At 34.1% G+C, this 23,001-nt stretch overlaps 1 protein-coding gene and 1 pseudogene across 6 annotated transcripts in view; both read right to left on the bottom strand.

Moving 5' to 3' along the window:
- LOC148847798 (putative LRR receptor-like serine/threonine-protein kinase At1g53440) overlaps window positions 1-2,187 on the bottom strand; it is a 39,485-nt gene extending 37,298 nt beyond the window's left edge. For 2 of the 5 annotated variants that reach the window (XR_016101386.1, XM_088952324.1), the window contains exon 1: window positions 1,963-2,187. Coding sequence is in view for 3 of the 5 variants with exons in the window: in XM_088952324.1 (XP_088808450.1) it covers window positions 1,963-2,131 (169 nt within the window). In the remaining 2 variants the exon portion in view is untranslated. The remainder of the gene's footprint in view (window positions 1-1,962) is intronic. The other 3 variants (XR_016101385.1, XM_088952325.1, XM_088952323.1) reach the window with 3 other exon arrangements.
- A 4,408-nt stretch (window positions 2,188-6,595) lies between these two features.
- LOC148847797 (putative LRR receptor-like serine/threonine-protein kinase At1g53440) lies at window positions 6,596-19,941 on the bottom strand (annotated as a pseudogene). The gene is made up of 23 exons (XR_016101058.1): window positions 19,818-19,941; window positions 17,769-17,943; window positions 17,631-17,702; window positions 17,226-17,294; window positions 17,055-17,126; window positions 16,895-16,966; window positions 16,443-16,514; window positions 16,295-16,366; window positions 16,087-16,158; window positions 15,888-15,959; window positions 15,715-15,789; window positions 13,710-13,781; window positions 13,472-13,540; window positions 13,186-13,248; window positions 13,054-13,092; window positions 12,920-12,969; window positions 12,457-12,824; window positions 11,678-12,074; window positions 10,023-10,141; window positions 9,648-9,858; window positions 9,280-9,517; window positions 7,592-7,742; window positions 6,596-7,026 (listed from the first exon to the last, which is right to left on the bottom strand). The product of XR_016101058.1 is annotated as a putative LRR receptor-like serine/threonine-protein kinase At1g53440 (transcript).
- Between the last annotated feature and the right edge of the window lie 3,060 nt (window positions 19,942-23,001).

Genomic DNA, 23,001 nt, shown 5'->3' with positions numbered 1-23,001 from the left:
TTTTGAACATTTATTAATAACAAAAAATTATTAAATAATAGATTGTTTATTAATTTTTGATAGATTATTAATTATTTAATATTTATTAAATAATGGATTATTTCTTAAATAATTACTTCATAATTTTCGGTATAATATTTTCTAGAAATTTTTAATAATTTTCATAACTAATGGATTATTTAACAATAATGGAAGATTCCATTAATATATAGGAAACATCGAATTCCCCTTATTCCCCTCTCTTTGCTTGAAATCATGTCTATAGATATAAAGGGTAATTAGAGATAAAAGGGTAATTCCCCTTATTCCGCTTAATAAATCACGGCCCTATTTTATAGGAAAGTGGAGAAAATAAAGGGTAATTAGAGATAAAAGTAAAGGAGAGAACAAACCATGAGCAAATTAAGGAGAGAAGTTAAGTTGTTATAGAGAGTGAGAGACGTGAATTGTGGTCTTGTAGGAGAGAGAGAGAGAGAGAGAGAGAACCCAATGGGAAGGGAGAGGAATGAAGAGAGAGCATGCTGAAATGGCAAATTGGAGTGGTGGGAAGGAGGAGAGGAGAGAGAGTCAAAGAGAATGCAGGGCTGGGGTAATGGAGCAAGGAGAAGCAAGGTGATGTGGAATGTCACTATATATATAGATAGATAGATAGATAGATAGATATATTAGATTTGGATTCCATTCTCACCTCATTTCACTTAAGGATGCAAACAGATCCAATTGGATTCAAATAAGGGTATATTTGAATCCGATTCGATATTGTTCATGTCGGATCTGATCCTATTGGATATGATAGAACTCAATTTGAATTCAAATCCTATTGGTAAGTCGGATCTTCGGATGTGATCCGATCCTACTTGTTTTCTTTAAAAATTAATAAATTATTAAAAAAATTAAAATATACTAATTTAAATAAAGTAAAAACAAAAAATATAAGTATTATTAATTATTTTCATCATATATATACATATTTTTATAAAAAATAAATAATATAACAAATCTATAAAAATATAATAAAAAAATATATATTTATAAATAAATAAATAACATATTATATATATATATATATATATATATATATATATATATATATATATATATTTATAAATATATAATATGTAAAGGATCAGATCCAGCCCGACATGATTTCTAATCTGACCCTATTATCAGATCCGATTCAAAAACCTGAACTAGACCAAATAGGATCGGATGTCGGATCAGATCATAATCCGATCCATTTGCACCTCTAAATTCACTACATCATTTTGGGTTTGTTCAAATATGAAACTCGTAGCCCAATAATCATATATTGACTCAACTTCACTCTAATATAAACCCAAATAATAGTGATAGATTCAACAGGGGTCACAGATGCAATTTCTACCAAATAAAATAAATAAATAAAACTAACAGATGTAAAGGTCGTTTGAGATGGTGGAGGCCCTCCAGCGGGAATATCTGGAACGGGCTCTGCCCCGACCGAAGCCGGACTCACGTAACATGTGAGGTGAATGAGAAGATGCCGCGATGTTGACTATCCCTAATTTTTTACTTAAGTATCCACTATTCCTCTCAGCTTAAGCTACCGTGTACTTCAGAAATAAGCAAGATCAAACAGAGAAATTCTATTTAAGATGGACTTTTACAGAGATCTCGATTGAAGCAACAAAGAATTTCTGACCTGAAAATGAAGAATTTATAGATATTTCTACTAGAAAAGTGCTAGCTGGAACCACTAAACCAGCTAAGCTTTCTCAATCATCTTCAATCTACGGAAACAAGACGAAACAGAGCAGTTCACAGTGATTCCATGAAATAAAAAATTTAAAATTTGTCTGTATAGAAATTGAAAACAGTTGAAAGAGAGCAATATAGTTTTCTTTGCAAAAAAAAACAGAAGAATTCTATCAGAGAGGAAAAGCTAGCTAGAGGGAGGGAGGATCCATTTGTTTGTGTACGTACCTTCTTCATCTGGTAAGAGCTGGGTTTCAGATCTGAACTCTCCGAAACAACTCATCAACAGGAGAAAGGGCAGAAGAGCAGACAATAACTTATTCGAGTTTGCTACGAGAGCTTCTGACATCATATCTCTCTCGGCCGTAACTAAACTTATTACCTGTTTTTGCTTCATAAGCTTCCTTGTGAGGTAGGTGAAGCAGCAGGACAGCGTCAGATCAGAAACAAAGCAGCAAGATTACAGGTAATGGGTGAGAGCGAAGAGAGGAAAATTAAGTGTGGGTCGTGCAAGTGCACTGCAGCTTAGAAACGGTATTAAAAAGAGAGAACGCCACGAAGAGAAGAGAAGAGATGGCTGTAGCGGGAAACTCGAGAGTGTAGAGAGTAACGATAGAGTATACTTTTATTTGCCCAAAATGCCCCTCCTTCTTGCCCCCTTTTGTTCGTGTATCCACCTCAAGCTTCATAGGATCACGTGCATCTCGATTTTCGGTAAACCATCTTCGTTGACCTCTGGATCTGCTGGCAACAAGACGCTGTGCACTCATCCCACAGCCGAGTTCACATCTGCCCCACGGAATGCGCCTCAAAAATGCTTGACATACACATTTCGGTGTGCATTGAGAACATTTTGTCATTGAGAGATATTCTCAATAACACATTTCAGTGTGCATTGTGGGACGTTTTTGAAGTGCTTTCTGGGGAGGGCAGATGACACTCCCCCCTCCCCCCCTCCAATATACTTGATTTTGAGACAGAATCTGCTCCTTACATTTACCTCATAGGCATATCCCACCATGCATTAGAAACATTTTCTATACTTATCTGTTATTATTTACAGGAGTTATTCCCAATGTATGGTGGGATGTGCCTGTAAAATCGTTATGAGGCAACCTGTGTGAGAAACAGATTCCAATTCCTTGTTTCCACCCCTGTTTTCAATTGATGGGTGGTGTTGTTGATATGCCGTTGCCGCTGTAGTACTTTGTGCAGAGGATGCAGTTGCCCTGGATTATGCAACTAAACACAAGTGAACACCCAAGTGTTTTATATAAATGGGTAGGAGATGCAACTATCCACACCTACTTAGAAGACACTACAATAATACATTAATAACACCTCTCTATGAATAATAATATTCAAATTTAGAAGACATTCTGAATGTGTGGCTGTAGTGATGTATGGGTAGGAGATGTAAACACAATATTAGTGATTAGTCCAATTCACACTGTTCCTCACAACACAGTCGGAATTTACTAACCACAAGATGCTGTATACAACAGCGTACATTTGCACATTGGAAACATATGGTGGCTATGTTTTATTCATGAAAAGATGCTCTTGGCATCAACTGCAATGTCTTATGTCTTATATCAGGATGTGACTAGAATTTTGTGATCAATGGATCCGAATTCTAGACGGGAAAATTTAACTTTCGGAGACATCTGATAAAATTGAAACGATATCCAATAATCTTAATTTTTTTGTAACGATACAGAAAAGATTAACATGACCCCAGTACAGTACAAGGATAACACGCACAAACCGAAAAATGGTCCAAAAAATTCGAAGGAAAATTCTAAAGAAAAAAGAAATCGACGTTCAAACCATTGTATTGAATTTTTTAATCAATTTAAAATCGACGAATCAAACATAACTCGAGCTTCAAGGAGTCAACTCGACTTAATAATTGAATTGAATTTGTTTGTTTCAAACTCTCCTCGCTTTTCTAACATTATCTTAGAACTTACCCTGACTTTTCAGTTTTCTAAAGGCCCGCTTGTCGAGTCAACATTAGTGATCATAGTCCACATTCACCGTTATTATTTTTTAATTATAAAATTAATCCTGATTGATCAGTCTACCCTGTCAACTATTCTTTTTTTTTTTTTTATGTCAAAATAACTTCAATTTGTTTTTCTCTCCTATGAAATTTCATATTCATTCATCTCACAACTCATAACCCACCAACAGTTGAATTTGAATGAATGGCTGTACGGCTGTCAACGAGACTCAAAACTCTAATACCAAATTCAACATCCAATCTAATTTAATTATATTGGATCTGAATGTTAAAACTTGCATTTGTTTAATAATTAAATGGAATGTAGATTTGATAAAGCAAGGTCGTTCACATTACTCTTGCTTTACTTTCTCCCTTTTTCCTTTCATGAGTCCTTAATTCTCTCTCTCTCATTGTCTATTCCTCTTTCTTAGCCCTCCCAATAAATCAAGTCTACGGGGTTTAGCCTATTTTATTAGGCCACGACTCTCTCTCTCTCTCTCTCCCTCTATCTAACTCCACCTTTTAAATACATACATTTAATTTTTTATCAATATATTAATATATTAATAAAAATTAATAAAACATAATTTAATTAAAATCAACATCTTTTTTTAATTTAACTCAATAAAAAAGTAACATCATAATCCTTCCTAGATTTTTGTTTTTTTTTTTTTTTAATTTATTAGACCAATACATAACCCAAGAATAATGCTAAGATGGATAGGGTTCAACTTGGCCCAAATAGAAATATCTTAAGACTCTTTTCTAGATGCCACTTAACAAAGCTTGCATATCATATTTAAGAGTAATAAAATATAATAAAAATAAAAAAAGTTTAAGATAAATAATAAAAATTAATGCAAATTTATCTAACAATACGTAACCCAAAAATAGTTTGGGTTGAACTTGATACCCAGTTGGTCCAATTGATATTGCCATAAGGCTCCTGTCACAATTGCTTTTAACAAAATCCATGCATCTCCTAATACAATAATACAATATATAAATAATATATTCAGATAGACGTGTGGCATGACTTTACATCAAGATCCATGTGCCAATTGTATCTTATAACATTTTTGGGATGAATTAGCTAGGTGGGACCAAAATCCATGTACCATTCCTTATTAAAGCATTATTCGCCATTCAAGATATTTCACTACAAGGGGATGGTTTAGGTGGCTCATTAGGCTCAAGAGAAAGAGGATGCTTTGTGACTGATACACCCCTACCGGCGTATTGGGCATATTGATATTTTTAATCTTGGGCTGTATAGCTTTTAGGCTTTGAAATTCCAAATTAGGAACGAGTTTTCATAGGGTGTGTGCGGATGGGAGGTACCGGTTCAGAAGTGGGGTCGATTCATGGGTAGAAGTAGGAGCTGATGACGGTAGGTCACATGGTGGAGTGATGGGGGGTGAGGATAATGGGTCAGATAGATGAGCCAAGTCAAATAATCTGATGCACCAAAATTAGGATACCAAATATTGTGATCAAGTTGAGATGGGCATGCAGTAGCCATAGAACCTGTAAAAGAGTGATTGAAATATTGTAGGCATTGAATTGTGACCGGGTTGTAAAAGAGTGATTGAAATGTTGTAGCTTATTGCTCTTACTGACTTGAGCATTGGAGTGCTCCTCCCTGAGGAATCACCTCGGGGCTTCTGACTCTTCTGTGCACAGGTTGTCGCATCAGTACAGTTCATCCAACTCATCTACTACTTGTCCACCTTAATTAGCTTGGATATCATCGGTACTTATGGCATAGTTGTCCACATCAGATTATTCTCTCTCCTCCTCGTGTTGCCATACAACCCTCCTTAGAATTTTATCACTTTTTAATTTAAAAAAAATTACATGGAGCTATAAAAAATTGTAAAGTCACCTACAACCAATTCACTTTAATCAATCCCCTATAGAACATGGGCATCTTTTAATGCCAACTCGTGCATCATAGAGCCTATATACGAAAGTGCTATTTTTCTAATTTTCTTTCTCTTATATCTTATTATTCGAGACTTTTTTCAAAACCGTCTTAACTGTAGGTTTTATATAAGACTACCAATTATCATTTTACCATGTTGAGTGATTAAAATTGTTAAGGGTATTTGTAGTCTTAGGGCCTTTTTTGTTTAATTTTAGAAATTTTGAGTAAGGTTGGTATTTTCTATCTAATCCACATATATAGACCCCTAAAATCTCTCCCTAATTCCACTGAAGTTTGATAAATACTCCCTATTTTCTGGATTTATTATTTAAATGTTCCATAATGCTTTATTTTTCCTAAGATTTTTTTTCCAAACCTATCCATTATATGTAGGTATGATGCTTACTATCAAGAGTAATGTTGTCATTTAATAAAATCACATCATTTTGTACAGTGCAAATACTTACAGGTAGGGATAATTATTGGTCATTGAACTGGGTTTCCCCACCTGGATATGGTGACTTTTCCATCACCATGTCCCCTCGGTCTACATTTCCAAAACCTTCACAGCTTGGATGCATTAATCAAAGATCTTCTTTCTGGCCTTTGTTTTCTGTAATTTTTTTATGATCCTTGTCTATCAACTCATCAGTTTTCATTCTTGTAAAATGTGGATATCAATGAAGTTTACTCTTTCCTACAATGAGTAGGGAAGTTAATTACTTTAAACAAAAGTGAGGTTATTCCTTATAAGCAAAGGCATAATCATGAACAACCTGATATGCGTTCAGTTCAGGAGGCGTCCTTTGTTAGATTATCAACTGAATTAATTATTCAAAAATATCAATGTGGATGCAAGTTACATAAAAACGTAATGACAATAATTCTTCTTCTTCTTCTTTTTTTTTTTTTTTGTAATTGCATCTTGTCAATGGTACTCCATTTAAATATCAATAACATCAGGCATAAGTTTGATTTCATCAGACTGGTCTCTACTCTCTTCTCTGTTCTGGAAAGATACAGAAGAATCAATCCGTGGGTCATCCACTGATATGCTTATTGGCATCTGGCTTTCCTGAGACATTTTTGATACATTTGATAGGTTGCCATATGAAAGCTGCTCAAAGGTTTTGAATTCATTATTTACTGAGCCTTGCTTGACAAGTGGAGCTTGGACTGCAATTTTTCCTTCGAGCATGCTCACAACAGTGGACATGGCTGGTCTGAAGGAAGGAGATGGATCAGTGCATAAAAGAGCCAAACTCAATATCCTCAATGCCTCTTTTTTAGGATAGTTTGATTTGAGGATAGGATCAACAAGCTCTAAAAGATTCCCCTCCTTTTGTAAAAAATAGGCCTAAAAAAGTAAGAAAATAAATTATGTTTGCTTTTTGTTTCATCAAACTTTCTATATATCATTGTGCAGTGGATTTGTTAAGACAATGGTACATATATATATATATATATATATATATATATATTTTCCAGAACAATTCAAAAAATAAAATAAAATAAATGAAGGAAAAAAAGATCTGGTGTATTGAATGAGATTCCCTCTTATAAAGAGGGTTTAACATAATAACTTATTCACAATTGCTACTGGTAAAGCCCAAAAGCATGTAAAAGTCAGCTAAGAAACTAGAAGAAATATGACTAGTTACTAAATTTATATAGAATATGCAAACTATTCAGATATTCACATTTTTGAAGAAAATATATGAAGCTGTGTGGTTCCAAAAGGAAACTTATATGAACTATTCATGAATGTATAATGCATGAATGGTATTGTTTTGGAAATTAGATGCATACATATGCAACAAAACCCAAAAGCTTTGGCAAGATATATGCATAAACGATGAATTTTATGTAGGAAAAGACATGTAGCTCTATGATACAGGAAATTGAAATAAGGTTCATCTTACCCAGTCGAGAAGATAAAGGAAATCCTCCTTTAGCCTATAATTTGTATTGCTCTTTCCACTTACAATCTCTAACAAGACAACTCCAAAGCTGTAAACATCTGCCTTATCAGTCAAATAACCCTTCATTGCATATTCAGGAGCCATATATCCTCTGAAAAAGTAAAATAAAATATGTTATATTATATTATATTATATAGTATGGTTCCAGAAATGACCTGGCGAAAGCAGTTCAAGAGGACTATTGATGGTATCATGGGACTGATAATGGTTTCTCAAAGCAAAAATTGCTAAACCTATGGTTGAGGTGGGATTTCTCCTCATAGTGATTTTATGAGTAACACAACCATAGAATATGTAGAACACATGAAAGTTATAAAATGTGAGAATTGCCCTTTGAAACTTGTTTTTTTTTTTGTTCTTTTTTAAGTTGACTATGAATGAAGCATTGACAGTTGGATTAACCAACGTGAGGAATAAGGACCTTGACAACAACTCCTGTATGGTTTCTTTAAGGGCAATTACCCAATGTTGGGCACAACTATCTAGGTCTTGGGAGGGGTGGACCGGATATGGACCTAACCTTTGGAAATTTTTGCAAAAAGTGGCTGTTCTCGTGTTTACATGTTTTTCAGACTGGATTTTTCCATTGTACCAAACAATGGCCCCTAGAAAAGAATGAATACTAAATTTCAGCTCCATACCACAGGATACAATTTTGCCTCTAGAATAAGAACTTAAAAATTAATGGTTTTTGGGTGTGCTTTTGATTTGCAACCTCATTTTTTTTCTTTAAGATTATTGAATGGATTCTCAGGAGGGTAATAAACCAGTGAAGTAACATGAGCAAAGATCAAACTATAAACAGTAACCAAAATAGTACACTCTTTTGTTGAATGGAAATGTCATTGAGAACTTACAAAATGCTATGTTTGTGCCTACCAAATGTGCAACTCACATCAATTTAAGATAGCTTCTTTGAATTCATAAATCCCTTTCCGTTGAGAGTATCTCCCAATACTATCATATACTAGTTAGGGGGGACCAAATTAATATAAGATCCCCTTCCCTCCAAAATAAGAATCCATGCACCTTGGAGATATTTATCCTTTTACATTCTCTTGAGATCCTGAGATAATTTGAACCATTTAATTCATATTTTTTACATTTCCAGTTTTGATAGGTAGAAGTATGGAACATGAAGATTGCAATCAAATGACTCATATAATGTACCAAAATACAAACTTTATTTTTGGTAGAAAATAAAGTCTACAAAAAGAATGAGAAAAGTGGGACTCTATTCCCCATATATGTCCTATGAAGATAGTTGCACTGTTGTTGAGAGGAAAGGTCTTCTTGCAACAAGGCATTTGGAGTTGGGATTCAACTGGGGTACATCCCTATGATAGGCCTAGGAATCTGGTGATGGATTTGGATTTGGAGATTGTGACTTAGTGATCCCAAACCCAAAGTATTGAAGATAGAAGGATTCCCTCTGGTTTGACTCCTTACAAAAGAAAAGAGTTCTTTGCCCTCCCAATAGAAGTGTGCTGAAGAGGAATGCCTTCTGATGCTACTACAGGAGAGGGAACAGAAATTCTCTTTGAACTCATTTTGTTTCCCATTCATTGGGAATCTAGATGATTGCATTCTTCTTAGATTTTTATTAATAAAAAAATTAAATGCCTTACATGGTTCCAACTATTCTAGTGCTGATATGGGTGTTCCCATCTTCATTAAGTTTAGCCAAACCAAAGTCAGATATCTTAGCATTAAGATCCTTGTCAAGAAGCACATTGGTTGCCTTTATGTCTCTGTGGACAATCTTGAGCATTGACTCTTCATGCAGGTAAGCTAGGCCTCGTGCAATCCCTAGGCAAATCTTTCGCCTTGTTGGCCAGTCTAGCATTAGTTGATGCTCCTCACTACCTACATATAGCCCATTCTTAATAACATGGAGGACATGGTTTGTTGGATGGAACAAGTGGAATTAAATGGTGCTAGTGGCACATAGAATTCTCTTCCATAGGCCAAAAAAAAAATGTTGAAGGGATCTTACCAAATAAAGCATGGGCAAGGCTATTATTCTCCATGTATTCATATATTAATAATAGCTGGTCTCCTTCAATACAACATCCTATGAGCTTCACAAGATTTGGGTGCTGTAATGCAGATATCATGCCTATCTCATTTACAAACTCACGGTTCCCCTGCTTTGATTTTGGGGAGAGCTGTTTGACAGCAATTACAGTACCATCTGACAGTATACCCTAAGATCGGAAAGGTAAATTCTGGTATTATAACTTTGCAGAAAGATGAGCATATAGAACATGTATAAGTGAAAAAAAATTAAAATCCATTGTCTTGAGTTATCAAAACAAACTGGTGGAGATAATTGACAGAAAATGTGAGAAAACTCCCTATCTAGAATTACCTTATAAACAGGTCCAAAGCCACCTTCACCTATCTTGTTTGCAGGGTCAAAGTTCCCAGTTGCAGCTTTAATTTGTTTTAAACTGAAATAATCTGTATGTAGCTCTAGGCCTCTAAGTTCTGCAAAATCAGTGACAATTTTTATGGTAGCTAAAATATAATTTATAAAACAACACCACTCAAACATATAACATGATAAAGTTTCTTTGTCTTTTCACGTCTTAGTGTTTCAGGATCCATTGTGACTTGTGAGAGACAGAAATCAGCAACTTACTGTTGTCCTTGGATCAAGCAAAAGTAGGTACTTATACTATATTCCCATTTTGTTCCTGGAGTCCTCGACTTGTTTGGGTCACTTTATATTTTGATTTTTGTTGAATCCAAGGGACCATTTGATAAGTGATCAATTGGCTGAGCTGATACTGAAGTACTTATTTCTTTCTCTTTTAATGGATAAAACATTCATACAATGGAACATTTAGGGGTAAAGTAGCCAACCAACATGCCATTCAGCAAATAAGGAGCTTGCTCCTACATGAACCACTATTCATTAAAAGACAATTTAAGTGTAACTAATTCAGTTCATCAAATTTAGCAGTTATCAAATGCCCCAAGTAATAAGTTTTTGATGAAGTTTCTATTCAGCCTTTTGGGTATTTTCTAATTTTTATTGGTAATCAAAAAATTAGTTGTAGGGATTCTCATGGCCTGGTTATCCAGTCCCACTAGCTTATGGCACAACTGAACAAAAGAGTCTGTACCTTTGTTCCCTGCTGCCTTGTGTCATGTCTGTCATAGTCTATGCAGGTTTGAAGATGACATAAACTGCTTGGTCAAGAACAATGTAACATTAAATCTTGTCCAAGTATAGGTGAGATCTCTCAACTTGATTGGTGGCAAGAATAAATTCTATTAATGAAAGGAAAAAAAAGAAGAAAACATAAGCTATCTGGGAATGTCAAAGGAACCCCCGGATGACATGCAACTTTCTTTGTTCTTAATGTAAATATATAGAAATTTAAATTTGATAGTTGATACTCTAATTTTAATTACAGGTTCTTTGCTTAGTTCTGAATAATCTACCATCTGTTTTCCATTATTTGATCATCCATATTCATCCATTTAAACCCTAGTGGCCTAGTCAATCAGACTAATTTTTTGTTGATAAAATCCCATTGAAGCCACTCTAAAATCCAGAAAGCAGGAATCTTTAGACTGTGTTGTCATAAATCATATTTCCGTGTTAGTTATGCGTTGTATATATGTTATATGTGGACATGCACAAGAAGTTGGCCACTACAACCATGACATATAAGAAGTTTCAACATATGACAAGATGTTAATTAAATGGTCCTTCAATTTTCATTTTGGACCTTCCACATGCTACTATGGATGATATATAAAAACCCTAGCACTACACTTTTCAAGTATACTATCTGTTTGAGAATACTTTTGCAGTAAAAAATAAAACTAAGGCAACTGCTGAGAAGTTCAAGAATAGAATCAAGTTAAAAGGGCATATAACTGGACTATTTTCCCAATAAAGTCCTTATCACGTGAATGAGACACCAAAAACCAAATTATAAAAAACAAAAGAGCAAGAAAAATGTATATTACAGAATTGTTAATTATTAAGTATGAATTAATTTATCACACCTTTGTCTTCAAGTTTCTTTCCTCCGAGGTAACCCTTCATCCAAAGGAATACAAAAATCAATACAAGAACTACTAACGCAGCAGCTACAATGCCAACAATATCCCCAACAGGTAGCCCGATATCAGGGTTGAAGTCTACAACGTGAAAACAAATTATTCAGAGAGTAAAGAAACCTTGCAGCTCTAGGAAAAACTTACTTGGTGTCACTGTAATAGCTGATATAAGGGGTCCATATAATCCTCTATCTGGAAGGACACTAGTCCCTTTTCCTGACCAGTATAAATGAATCTCCAGACTGCTACCATTAACAACAACATCTTTAAATTCCTGAATAATACTTTTACCAGTACCATTAGCTTCTTTGGCAATATTAAAATCCTTCAACCATACTTTTCCCTGCAAGAAGGGATACGAACAAAAGTTACATCAAGAGGAGGTTTTATTATTTTTATTTCTGTAAACAAATAGAATATTAACTCAGGAAGTTTCAATAAGGCTGCATTTTGTTTCATAGAAAATTGTTGAAATTAGGAAAGTTGTGGGAAGGCCTTCAGGAATTTTATGAAATCCCTTAAGAGCTTTCTTACAACTTTCTCAATTTTAATATTTTCTCAGAAGCCAAATACAGCCTAAGGTTCTATCCTTCTTATAAATAAATAGTTAAGGAATTAAGTGTTATGTCCAGTTGGGAATGGTTATCATAGAGCCATGACCACTAACAAATGATATCACCATTCAGTAACTGAGTATGGATCCTGGCAGTCTTCCAGTCACTCACTTGGACTGATACATCAAATATCCGCTCTCCAAGACTACTAATTGTCTGGTCATCTGTATACATAATTTCAGTAAAGTGGAGCTTCACAGTATAACTTCCCTTGTGTAAACAGAGCCCATAGTATTTGAGTGAAAGAGGGGAAAGGCGAGCTGTCATGTATAATTCTGAATCAGTTGTGTTGAGTGGACTCTTTGCTTGGATAATGAAGCTGGCTTTATCATTGAACAAGTAGTCTCCTGTAGTGCTACAAGCCCATCTGTCACTAGAATGGTAGAATTGAGATGGACCCATCTGTGTCAAGTCTTCTTCATATTCTTCCCTATGAATTACTATCTTAGGGCCACCACAATTAATGAACAAGGAATGGTCTGCGGTTGTTGGATGGAAAATAGATTATTATAATAAGTGTCTTCAGTGTCAAAGGTATAAGAACTTGTGGATCTCATAGAGAGAAACTACTTACATTTGGGTTTACTAGGGCAGGGGAGGTCCTTCTTCAGGCACCAATTGACTCTATAAAAATATTTTAGATTAATTTATTTCATTGATATGGCTGCTGAGTGAAATAAATAGGCTTCCAATGAACTAGAAACTTACAAGTTGTGTTCTGAAGATGAATAACTAGCAATAGTTTTCCTGTAAAACAATACAGGAGAAGAGGTTTATTATTGTAAAATAGAAAAAGATGAAATAGAGTAAGATAAATATCAAACCCAGAGAGCAACTTACACATTTGTTTGCTGACAACTGGGTACGGGAGAGTATCCTGTAAAATTGTTATAAGATATGTCTCTGCAAGACAGATCCAAGGAGTGTTCCACAGTAATGAGATTCTTGATGGAATTGACAATATTTCTGAAGTAATAATAGAATATAAATGGGGTATACCAGCATACAAGAGAAATTAATTAAAAAATAACAGTCATATCTATGTGACAAGACCAAGATAAGAAATATGGTAAAATCCAAAGAAAATATTGTTCAAATTCCAAAGATTTTAATAAGAAATACATACATAAATTTTTTGCTTTCCATCATGATCCAAGCTGGTACAGATCCAGTTAGTGAGTTGTTAGTGAGATACCTACATCCATAAAAAATATGTCTAGCTCATGATTAAAGAATATATTTATGAAGGAAAGACAGCAAAAATAAATGAAGTTAATAAGTAAAGGAAAATATTAAAATAAGATCAAATTTTTGCATAGATAATTCGGATTGTATTATTTTATGCTAAACCTTCATTTACATACAGGTATTTTAGTTTTGACAAACTCTGAAAATTTGCAGGAATTTCACCATTCAGTTTATTGGAGGACAGATCTCTGCAATGACAAAAATTAATATAAGGACAAAAGCTATGCAAATTGTCTCTTTAATTTAAGTTAAGGTCACTCAACTACAAAATAATAAGGTTGTCATAAAATTTGTAAGATAGTATTGTTTAATTAGATTTGGCACTAGCGATGCCACTTCTGGTTTAAAATCACCAAGAGGATCCATAAAAAAGGTCTTTGCCAAACAACTTAAATTAAAATATAATCCTTAGGATGCAACTACTTTGTTCTTGGAAATTCACAGGATGAAAGACATTATTAACTAGGTGCAAAAAAAAAGAGATTAATACCAAAGATGATCTTGATACATGGGCAAATAAAAATAGAAGAACATAATCCAGGAAATTATGACTTGGGAATTAGGAGTACACATTCAACCTAGATTTTACTAGTGACCACTGCAAATGAGTTGAAACTCATAACTGCTCAACTGAAAATTTCAAGACTCTTTTGTACATTAAAACTGTGAAGCTATTAAAGGATCAGAAAAGTTTTGACTGATTTCTATGTTTCCTATATTCAACTTATTCATGAAAAGCTATATTTTTATTCTGGAAGTGACAGCATGCATTAACTACTGGTACTTGTTTTTTCATGTATCTAGTTTAGGTATTATCTGTAGATACCAAGGGAAGTTAAGTCCTTTGATTTATTATTCACTCAAATCAATAATATTCTATGGGGCCTTATTAGAATAAATAAAAAAATTTCTTTTTGGTCTCTCATTCTTTCACCTTCTTTCTCTTCATTGTCTTCAATCTACAAACCTCAAATCCTCACATAGGTGCAGCTTGAAAATAGAGTAATAGCAATGAGGAAGAAGATTCTTTTTTTAGCTACTGATCAAAGTGGTTACCTGATGATGATGTGAGAACACTTACAGTAAACTTGCACAGGTAAGGTAGAAGAGTACACCATTCAGTAGAGAATGATTTAAAATATTATAGCGCTTTTCCTAGAATTCAAGTTTCATGAATCTGATTAGGCCTTTTGGTTGGGTTGCATTTTTTCCTAAGATTTCTGTGCGATTTCTGCTAAATATTGTTTTCCCTGGTATTTATAAGACAATGCTCCTAAGTATAGAATACTTGGTGAAGAATTTTCTCCATCATATTTATCCCCCTTCTATTTTGATTTTATGACATTTTTTTTGAAAACAGAAATTTTCATCAAAATTACTAGAATTGATATCTGATGTTCAAGGGTAGTTTTGTCATGCCACAAAAATTAGTTAAGTGTGGCCTAGTCAATCTATTATAAGGGCTCTGAACAGTGATATCAAAACAGGAAACAGAAAAGAGTCCCTTAAAATAAAAGGTCACATCTATGCAGCTATGCCTTAAAAGAAGGCAACCCTACCTGTAAAATACAAATAACAACCACATGATCCAATTCTATATAAGACATTAGTTATGTTGTGCATGATTGGCATCTTATCTCCAACTTGAGAAAGAGTTTTGAGATGTATGGGCTTTTCTTTATCTACCTTGGTGTTATTTGTAGTCCTTCCTGGCATTTTCTTCTTCCTCATTTTCTCTCCTCTTTGTTATTCTTCTTCTTCTTACTAAACCTACAATCTATGGTAATTCCGGCTATTACTGGTCTAAAAGTAAAATGCTGGCTCAATTAAAGATGTTTGTAAGCAGTATTTGTAGGATGAAACATTAAAGAATGCCTCAACTAACTAATCATCCAAGTGAAATCACCTTTGTTCATTCCATCATTATGTGATTATACAGAAGCCTAAATCAGAATATAGAATTGCAATGCTTAAAAACTGATTCTTACATGTTTTAGGAATTTTCATTATCTAGTGGAAACTAAAGGCTAACAGATAAATAAGGAAGAGTTTTACCAAAAAAAATGAGGATATTTACAGATCAAAGCATCAGAAAAATGGTACCCTTCCGTGAGAACTTACAATCTTGTTATATTTACCATCACTTTTTCTATGTAGTCAGGGATTTGGCCTGTAATCATGCAGTTTCTGAGTATCCTGGAGATGAAACAAATCAAAAGTACCTCATCAGTGAAAGGAACCACAAACAAACTTTTCTATAACTACAGCATTATACCAAGCATATATCAACATACAAATCAATCATGGATTTCATGCCACTGAGGTCAGGGAAAGTCATCTCTGGTCCATTCAAGTCGGTCACCCTCCTGAAATTTATAATACATCCACTCAGAAACTTGTACCATCATTGTATCTTTGATTCTGTTGAGTTGTTTACAGTACAAGTCTAGTAGTCTCATATAGAAGTTACAAAATACTGGAACATTGACTCACAGTTGAATTAGGTTTTTCAAGAGGGAGATTGCAGAGGGAATAGGGCCCTCCAAGGATGTTGCTTGCATGTTGCTGCAACAGTGTGAAGTAGTTGCTTATATATAATATCTTCAGAATCAAAATCAGCAATCATTTTCTTAAAGTTCTATTAAATTTTCCAAACTCAAAGAAAAAAAAATGTAGATGAGTATCAAATTAATATACTCACAGATATTGAAGTTTTGCCCAGTTCCCAATGAAATTAGGTATCCTCCCAGATACAGCATTCCCATCTATCCTACTGCATGCAGTAACCAAACTTAGGAAAAATATTATTTGAAAAGGCACAGTTTGCCAAATTAGTAGCATCAACTTACAAATCTGTCAAGTTCTTCAGATTTCCAAGTGTTTCTGGTAATGGCCCTGTGATATTGTTTGCAGAAAGAAGACTGCAAGAGAGAGAAACAAGCTATCAAGATGACTTCAACGACAATAATAGTAGAATAAATAAAATAATAGCAATGAGCACTAATTGAATACAATGTCAGTATCTCAATAACGAGTGCTTCAATTTTGGGAAAAATTGACTTGGTGCAAGTTGAAGGTTCTAAAAGGAATAGGGGATGAATCTGAGCTCAGATGGTGAGATAAGAGGGGGGGAAACATTAAAGAGAGTGAAATAAATAAAATTTGTCGCTACCAAAACAATTTATCTTGCTGGCACAAATTTGTCCAGGTACCTAAACTAGATCTTTAGCACAAAAAATGGTCAACACGGGATTTATTGGGTAAAAGAAGAAAAATGAGGAGACGAAAACATGAGTCTTACATTCTCTTCAACCGGCTTAAATTACCAAGTTGCGGAGGAATAGTTCCTCCAAGCTGATTATCCTCCAAGAGCCTGAAGAATCCAGTTTTGGATCAGAAACATAAATAGTCACCATTTGTTGTCATAATCTACTGTGAATATTGATTAGGTAATGACTCACAGCTCCTCAAGCGTTTCAATGTCAGCAAGTGCCGCTGGAATTGATCCACTAATGCGGTTTCCAATAAGGCCTCTGCAATGCACAGCATTTCAGTCAAGTCATCCTAGCAATTGGTTCAATTAAAGCCATAGAATTGCAGATGCAACTACAAGGAGTTGATTTTGAGCTTACATGGTGACTAGAGGGATCCGAGCCCAACTCACAGGAATGGCCCCATGGAGACAGTTGCGAAAAAGAATTCTGTTTTAGAAGAAGAAGAAGAAGAAGAAGAAGAGCGGTTAAGAAATGTTTAATAATTTCAAATTGCGGTTAATAAATGGCGCCAATCTTTTCTACCCTGCGCTGACGGTTAAAAAAATGTATTCTGATTCCCTACATTCCACTTGTATGATAGATCCTGTGGATGGATCCACTACAGGCATAGGGAATAGACAGGATGGCTGATCATATGATATAAGTAACAACTCTACTGGGTTTTGTCTCATTTGGTGATAATCAGAGACAATCAAGCCACAAGACAGTCTTCTGGGCCCCTCAAAGATGATGAAACAACCACCTCAATTTCACATCACTTACATCTTACTCAAATATGGAAGATCCGCAAATTCATCAGGTAGAACTCCAGTGAGGTTCATAGCCTCCATCTGACTGAAACACAACAAAGAGAACAAATGTGAGTGAGAGAGAGAGAGAGAGAGAGAGAGAGAGAGGTACATTTCTGTAACATGGCAAAGAGTGTTGTTGTTGAAGGAACAGTTGCAGGTGATATTGCTGAGGATATTCCAAGCATAGTGATACAAATTAATAAAACCTCCAGCACAGGAAGTTCGGCTGACGTTCCAATGTCTGTTGTAATTTAACTTGGTTGATATTTTCTGGAGCGTCTGTACTGCAAAAAGAGGGAGAAAATAATATTCAGGCTCAGTTTAGAAGGAGTATAAATACAAATATGTAAAGCGTAAATCCATGTATTTTGTATTATTTTGTACGTATTACTCCTTCCAAACTGAGCCTGAGCCTCAGTGTAATATAATGTAACCATATTTCTCAGACCCAACAAGATGTAACAACTAACAACTAAAACCGTTTTTGAACTTTTGAATATCACAAGTGAATTCCATATCTGAACAGAAAGAGAATTTTGTTTAATCCGTTGTAGTTTTGTATGTGGCATTGTGACTATATGTTGAGAAATATGACTAAAATGGAAAATATATGTCATAGTTTCATAGACTCAGTCATAGCTAGGCCTCTTTTTTATGATTCTTCTTTTGGGATGATGGATTGGGTTTTTTTTTTTTTTTTTGGTAGAAATTGCAAGAGACTTGACTAACACTACCTAGGACCGGACTAGATGGTTTTTTTGTTGTTTGTCCAATTCTTTAAAATGCTGCTTTCGGTTTAAAAGAAAATACTTTGAAAATTGGTGTTTTTTTCTCTTTTGAAGTTCCAATTTTGAAAATAGTTGCTTTATCATTTTGGATACAGTTTTTGCACCCATTTGTTAGTGACTATGGTTTGCACCTTTATCGATGCAAATTTTGTATCTGTAAAGCTGATGCAAATCAAAATCACTAACAAATTTTGCATCCAATCCATTCGTTATTTATTATGATTTGCACTCTTACCTGGTGCAAAATTTGCACCACTTCCTCCCACATTAATTCTCAGTCAGATAAGGTGGGGACCACATCGATTTGCTTCTTACATCATCCCTCCCCAATAAATTAATTTCCACCTCATTTTTCTTTCATATAAATTGGGGACTGTCATTTTACTACTACCTACTCTACTTCTTTCAAACAGATAAAACAAGGTCGTATCTGAAGCAAAGGTAAACCAAAATTTTATTTAAGATGAAAAGGAAAGAAATACAAGAAAAGAAAACAAATAAAAATCGCATATTTTTAATATACAAATATGTATTTTTAAATTATGGTTCAAAATATTGATATTCTTAATATATAAAGATTGCGTTTTCAGAATTTTTAATAATTGATACTTCTTTTTCAGTTTGATAAACTTACAAATAGGTATAATAACATAGATATTAATGTTTAAACCTACTCCCATTATTTGTTTTTTATCCTGACTTCTTAGAATATAAAACCAATAATATGAATATAACTATACTAAAAATTTACTAATAATAATTAAAATTTATCAAAGAAGTCTTTACCCAAAATTTCAAGATAGAAATTCCTAAAATTTCCGAAATGGATAGTGGATAACGTTCTTAAAAATAAGAACGTTTCTGAGTGTGAAGCCCACGTAGAAAGTGACCAATATCCAAGCCCACGTAGTAGTGATGCCACGTATTCTATCAGGCCCACCCAAAAAGTACCATATAGCAACGTAAATGACTGAATTCTGTCCCTTTCATGGGGGACATAAAGAGAGAGAGAGAGAGAGAGAGAGAGAGAGAGACCTCACTAGCTCTCTCAGATTGGTCGATAATCTGATGGGTTTTTCGCCTACTATGCCTTAGCGCGCTGAAGAACGTTGATGAGAAGTTGTAAAGTTGTGAAAATAAAGAATTTCCAGATTTTTAATTTGAAAGAAAATGTTATCCACCCCAGTAAAAGTTGCGTAATCTGCAGAAACCATCTAGAGGCGCAATACAATAAGAGAAATTCTATTTGACACGAAGAAAAGCAGTTCAAAGGGATTGCATCAAACAAAAGTTGATTAAAGATGACAAGATTTCATTCCAAAATGAAAGATTTCAAAGCAGAGACAGACAGAGAAGATACAATCCGTTACCTTCCTCATCCGGTAAGAGTTGGGCTTCAGATGTAAACTCCTCGAAGCAGTTCAACACAAGAATGAAGAGAAGCAGAGCACACAACAACTTAATCGATTTCGCTTCAACAACCGTTGACACCATTTCCGATGACCAACTCTGCTTTCTCTCCCTCTTTCTGCAACAACCTTCTTCCTTGGTGTTGCTTAGCAATTGGCAATGAAGAACGCGCTCCCTTGTGAACCAAAGAAAAAGAAAAAAAATGTGAGAAGGATTGGCACAGACATAGAGGACATGAAGGGGGGAAATGGCTGGCAGCGAGAAAATCAAAACAACAATAATAATATACATTTATGATATATACGGATTTATCGGATCAAACTTTGATCGGAAGGAAAAAGGGTTGACTTAGAAAGTCCAACTTCAAACGTAGAGTACGAGTGAACAGTGAGCTCAGAAGAAGTAGAAAGTTAGAAACAGCGATCAATGTACCGGCTTCGGCGTATAGAGATGCTCCGAACCCAACTGGAAAAGGTTACGTTGGTATGGATAGCGATTTGACCCGTCCCACGGGTTTTCTTACCACTGATTGGGGTTTGGAGCGGGTTCAAGGATACCCAAAATTCTAGGGACCGGGGATGGGGCAAGGATGGTATTTGTTTATCCTACCTACCCTAGCCCCGGCCTTGAATTTGTCCCGATATATGTGTGTGGAGGTATGTATAAATATGTATTTTAGTAATAAAAAATGTATAGATTTTTTAGATGTAATATATGTATATATAAATATTATTTTATGTTTTATTTATATTTTAAATTCAGATTTTAAATTTTTATTTATAAAAAAATAATGGGGCAAAGCCCTTTTGGCTTTTTGAGTTATATAAATCTTGAAAAATTACCCAAAATAAATAAATAAATCACCTCGACCAAACATTTGAATGCACAGTTTGGCCTTTAGAAGTTTCCATATACATTGAGTGTGTAACCCATGGTGACCGGATTGAATGGGTCAACCACCTAGGTTGGACGGTTTTCAATCAAAATAGTTTTTGACCAAATGACGGGTTTCATTCAAAACAAACCTAAAATCTTAACTAAGTGTCAATTTGAATGGTTTAAATGGTCAAGTCAATGATAAGTTGAAAACATTGGGTTTATTGGACATGTGAGATAGATTAGGAGATGTTTTAAGTGGGGAAGATAGTTTAAGAGAAATTTTAGGAGAGGAGATTATTTAGGTGATTGGGAGAGAGAGAGAGAGAGAGAGAGAGAGAGAGGGAGAGAAACCAAGGAGAAGCCTTGGTTGGTGAAGGGGACAAAGGAGAGGCCATTTAATGTGGCTAGTTTTGTTATAATATATACTAATAGATAAATAGAACTGGGGCAGGATAGGGACTTCACTCTCCATCCTGCCAAGGTAGTCTCCATCCCAAGGTTCAAGGTATTGACACAGGTCGATACATCGGAAAGTTATATTGGCCTATATCAGTGCTTTTTTTATGATTTATTTATTTTTTTTTAAACTGGTTCAGAGAGATCAGTTTTGAACCATGGTCTGACCCGATACAACCCCTGTAAGGGCGTATCAGGAAACTCCCGGCATGATACATATCAGTTAATACGAGCCGATACGTATCAATACTTTGAACCTTGCTCCATCCCTGTCCTTGCTGGGTACCCAGCCTCCTTGACCCCATGGGGTTGGGCAAAATTGCCATCGCTAGCCAAATCGCCATAAAATTTTTTAGAAACCATGTATTGAAGGTAAATATTAGAAACATTGTTAGTTTCACTATTAATTAACATGTTTTTGTTAAATATGAATTTCTTTCAATTTTTTTTGTTATGTTTTCAAAAAAATTGTTACAAAATCATAATTTGTTTTCACTAAATTATGTGAAAAATTCACTACTAGATGAATTGCCTCTGTCTTATAGCTCCATTGCAGCGAGCTTAAGCTTTGGATTAGGTTGTTTCCCCTGCTAATTTACTAGGAAAAGAAATGAATTGGGGGTCCAGAAATTTGTACACATCAAGAAGACAAAGTTCATGGGTCGGGTTATTTGAATACCTAAAAATTGTTTGATCCGTTAGCTTCAATTACTAGCTTATATTGAATTGGATCGATCTGATTTGATTGGTTTGACTTGGTTACACAATTTTAAAAATAAAAAAAGAGCAAATAAGAGAAATTTTCACTAAAAAATTTATTAATTAGAAAATAAAGAAAAATAAGGAAAGATAACAAAAAACTATTAACAATTTTGTTAATTAACAAAAAATGATATATTTAGGAAAATTTTCTGAAAAAAAACGAAATAACAAAAAATAGAAACTTAATTTTTAATTAACTGATAAAAAAGAGAAATTTTCACTAAAATAACATAATTTTTTTAATATATTAAAAGTAATATTTATTGAGAAAATGTTAAAAATTATAAAGTAATAAATAATACAAATAAAATTAAATTAAAAAAATTCTTTACACAATTACTTGTTAATTAAAATAAATTAAATAACTCATTTTTATTAACTTACTCTAAGATTAGTAAAATTAATTTTATAAATTAAAGAAAAAATAAATTTAAAAAATTAACATAACTAAAAAGAATAAAAAATGTTAATAGACTTAGAAAAAATATTTTATTAGTTAAAATTGATACAAATTAATAAAAACATAACTTAATTACAATCAATAAAAATTCAACTTAAAAAAAAAGTAACTCTCCCTCTCCCTAATCCCTTCTAGATTTTTGTTATTTTTCTTAATTTAATATACAATACATAGCCTAAGAATAATGCTAAGATGGATAGGGCTCAGCTTGTCCTAATTAGAAATGTCCCAAGACTCCTATCTAAATGTCACTTAACAAAGCCTATACATCACATTTAAGAGAAATAAAATATAATATAAATAGTAAAAATTAAAATAAATAATAAAAATTGACACAAATTTATCTAACAACACAACCCAAAAATAATTTGCATTGGTACCACTTGACCCAATTGATATTTGTCATAAGGCTTCTACCACAATTTCTTTTAACATATATGCATTTTAGGTGTCTGACCAATGTTCAAAGTATCGATACGTATCGGCTCGTATTGACCTATATGTATCGTGCTGGTGGCTTCCCGATATGCCCCTCTAGGGGTTGTATTGGGTCAGCCACTGGTTCAGAGGGTAACCGGGATTTAAAA

The sequence above is a fragment of the Nelumbo lutea genome, chromosome 6 (assembly GCF_056320005.1).
Source record: "Nelumbo lutea isolate HS-2025 chromosome 6, American lotus-T2T, whole genome shotgun sequence".
NCBI classification, from domain to species: Eukaryota; Viridiplantae; Streptophyta; class Magnoliopsida; order Proteales; family Nelumbonaceae; genus Nelumbo; species Nelumbo lutea.
The sequence above is the reverse complement of the archived record's forward strand: the minus strand, read 5'-3'. Positions and strand labels throughout refer to the sequence as shown.